At 28.1% G+C, this 3,145-nt stretch overlaps 1 protein-coding gene across 1 annotated transcript in view; it reads left to right on the top strand.

Annotated features, from left to right (window-relative positions):
* Nucleotides 1-2,578: 2,578 nt before the first annotated feature.
* The window catches only part of LOC112595897 (tyrosine-protein kinase receptor torso-like), a 14,285-nt gene continuing 13,718 nt past the window's right edge, over nucleotides 2,579-3,145 (top strand). The window contains 1 exon segment of the mRNA XM_025341284.1: nucleotides 2,579-2,625. Coding sequence (XP_025197069.1) covers nucleotides 2,579-2,625 — 47 coding nt within the window.

Here is a 3,145-nt window from a genome sequence, read left to right on the forward strand (position 1 = left end):
TCGTATTTCATTATTGTGTACACTGTGCAGTGTACACTCACATAGGTATTTGAATATCGCTTAATTTACATAATATGAGAGATCAGCAGCACAGTTTAGGATTTTTAATGTCAGATTTTTTCCATTCGGTATGTATGCTTTGATGTGTCTATACTTATATTGCGTAGCCCTACCTGCGGCTGTCGCAATCCAACATTTTTGGAGCGAAGATGAATTTTGTCAAAATCTGAATGCAAAATATGTCAAAAATAAACAGTTAATTAAAATTGTAAGTACCTATCCTATGAATTAATTAACATTTTTACGACAAATGTGTTAGATAAGTTATAACTATAGACCATTATGAATAATAAGTACCTACACCATAATCACCTAATTCATTACTATATTATTATTAGATAAATGCCTACAAATGAATTATTGAAATTATTTAATTTATTAAAAGTACAAGTTTCGTATGAAAAAATTTAAATGTCATTTTTATAAATATATTATTAAATGAACTAAATAGTATAATTCCAAATGCGTACACATATTTTATTGTACAATTATTTGTATAACTATTTTACGCATATAACATATAAAAATCATAACTAGAATCCGTTTGTTAATTTTTTAAATGATTAAAGTATGATGCAATTTATACACTAAAACTTTGAAATATTTCATCTAATTTATGATTTTCTTTTAAAGTTCTTAAAACATTCAAAATATATGGTACTTCTAACAGTACTGTTATTCTATTAGAGTAATAGCAAGTAGGTACACGAAATAAATATTTTGATTACCCACTTAAAAGATTTGTTTAAAATTAAAAATAATACAAAACACATAATAGACACATTTTCTAAACTTAATAAAGTGCTTTTTTTGTAAATTAATGTTCGTTCCATCAATATTCGTTTATTTCCATTAAAAATTGAATAAAATTATAAAATTAGATAATTAATATTATCAGCTTTAAAACTTTAAGATTAGGCGTCGGCCCTTAAGGCCAAAATAAACCTTTCCTTTTCCGACCAGTGTCGCTTTTCGGCCAAAACTAATAGTTCCCTTTTCGGCCAGTTCAATTTTCTTTAAAATTTACAAAAATCACAACTGAACTTGACAATTTTTATACTTAAATTTCAATTAATATTATATCAAACTAGTAACAACTCTGGTTCATCTTTATTTCCATAAAAACCAATTATAAATTAAATTAAACTCGCATTAAATACTACAAAATTTGTCAAACAAATATTGTTTAGTTAAAAAAATTAATTCTTCATCTTAATTTTTAACATATTCATGAATCATGAAGGAATATTTTTTCAAACAAATATAAATAATATTTTTGATAGGTAATTAAAAATCATATTTACAATTACCTATACCTATATACCAGGTATCATATTATAATTTATAGCCATATAGCCATCTCCAGCTATATGTATGAGTATAAAATGTTAATATATGAAGTGGTAAGGTAGTAGATATTTCTTTAAAATGGAGAAACATGTAATTCCATACGTGTTTATATAAAATGCTATACATATAAACGACCGTATTATGCATTAGTACGCGCGTAGCCGTAACCAATAACCAGTCTCGCCTGATACTGTCAACTACGTGTTAACTACGACTGACTACGACAATGATGTACGTACGTTGAAGAATGACTATTAAAAATTTAAGAGGACGTGATACCCGCATGTGTTGTCTCCGTCTTACAAATGCGTAACATGGCAAATTTACCTCAGCAGATCGTTTATGGATTAATTAAAAATTAAAGTGAAAAATTTATAAGATTTATTTATTTATCTTATAAAATTTAAAAGTAAAAATATTATTTGAGAACGACCTCATGGCTTTTACTATATTTTAATTTTGAAGCGAGTTATGAATTTAAGACGAACATAGAATTATTTACAATTTTATAACTCAACTCCTCAAAGAATTAAAATTAATAAACACCCAGTGTCTAATATTATCCACTGTTTAAATTATAAAAGTCATCTCACGTCAATTTAATTCGAAGCAAACGTGACTGCTACCTGGCTACATTTCCCAACAAACAATTTGGCTAGCGAATAAATACGGTATGCTCCAATATAAAAGAAAACTGTAAATAATATTTCAAACAATATGGTGATTATTTGTGATTTATATTTATATATGTATTAAGATATAAATTAATTTCAACAAAATATAGAAATTAGAAATGCTTCATAAATAATTCAAACTTATAATTCAATTGATTCATTAATTCTACACGGTTAACGATATAACGATAAATAAACGGTCAACATAGAAAGCTAGCTCCGTGAAATGACAATAGGTAAAATGGTGAGTCTGGTATCAACACATATTGACGACCGGCCATCGACAGATGTAACATTAATGTCCAACCACGTCTACAGTGTTATTTTCCGCAGTGTAAACGATGTCTAAGCCGCGGGTTTACAGCTACGTTATCTGACTTATTGTATGTTTTTTCACGTATTCTGAGCTGGTCTTAGTAACCTCGATATCATTTTTAATACTATCTACCGGGAAATGTTCAAGCTGGGTGATGGATCAGGCTTAACTCTTGGACATGGCACGACAGTCGACTTATAGCTGTGAACTCGGCTTTAAGGCATGGTACATAGTGACGGCATATAGATAGCGTAGAGTTTACGACCAGCGATACTCGCAAGTGGTCATGGGTACACTCAGATATAATATTAACGCATACACTTTAGATTGATGAGTCGCAAATCTTTTACGTCGTGATAACATTGTTTTAGAACCATATGCAATGTACAATAATAAATTATTATACATTAATGTATATTGCGATTGTGGTATCACTACACGTATAATATATTTTGATGGAATACTTAAAGGGACCTTGTAGAGTTTATAATTATTTTTATAATTTATAAAGAATTTAAGAAAATGACATAGAGCTACCGTTTATACTGTTTATAAACATATATTTGTTTATACAATTCATAATAATTTGAACACGACCATAGCCCACCTACATTATATTATTTATAACTTCTATTAATTGGTACGCTCATTTTACAACGCCCATTATTAAGTGTAATTAACTAAGTACTGATATCAATATTGAATGTATCCATGCATTATAAATTATGATGTATATACGACAAAA

This window comes from Melanaphis sacchari, unplaced genomic scaffold (genome assembly GCF_002803265.2).
Source record: "Melanaphis sacchari strain LSU unplaced genomic scaffold, SCAv2.0 Contig2_pilon_pilon, whole genome shotgun sequence".
In the NCBI taxonomy this organism is placed as follows: domain Eukaryota; kingdom Metazoa; phylum Arthropoda; class Insecta; order Hemiptera; family Aphididae; genus Melanaphis; species Melanaphis sacchari.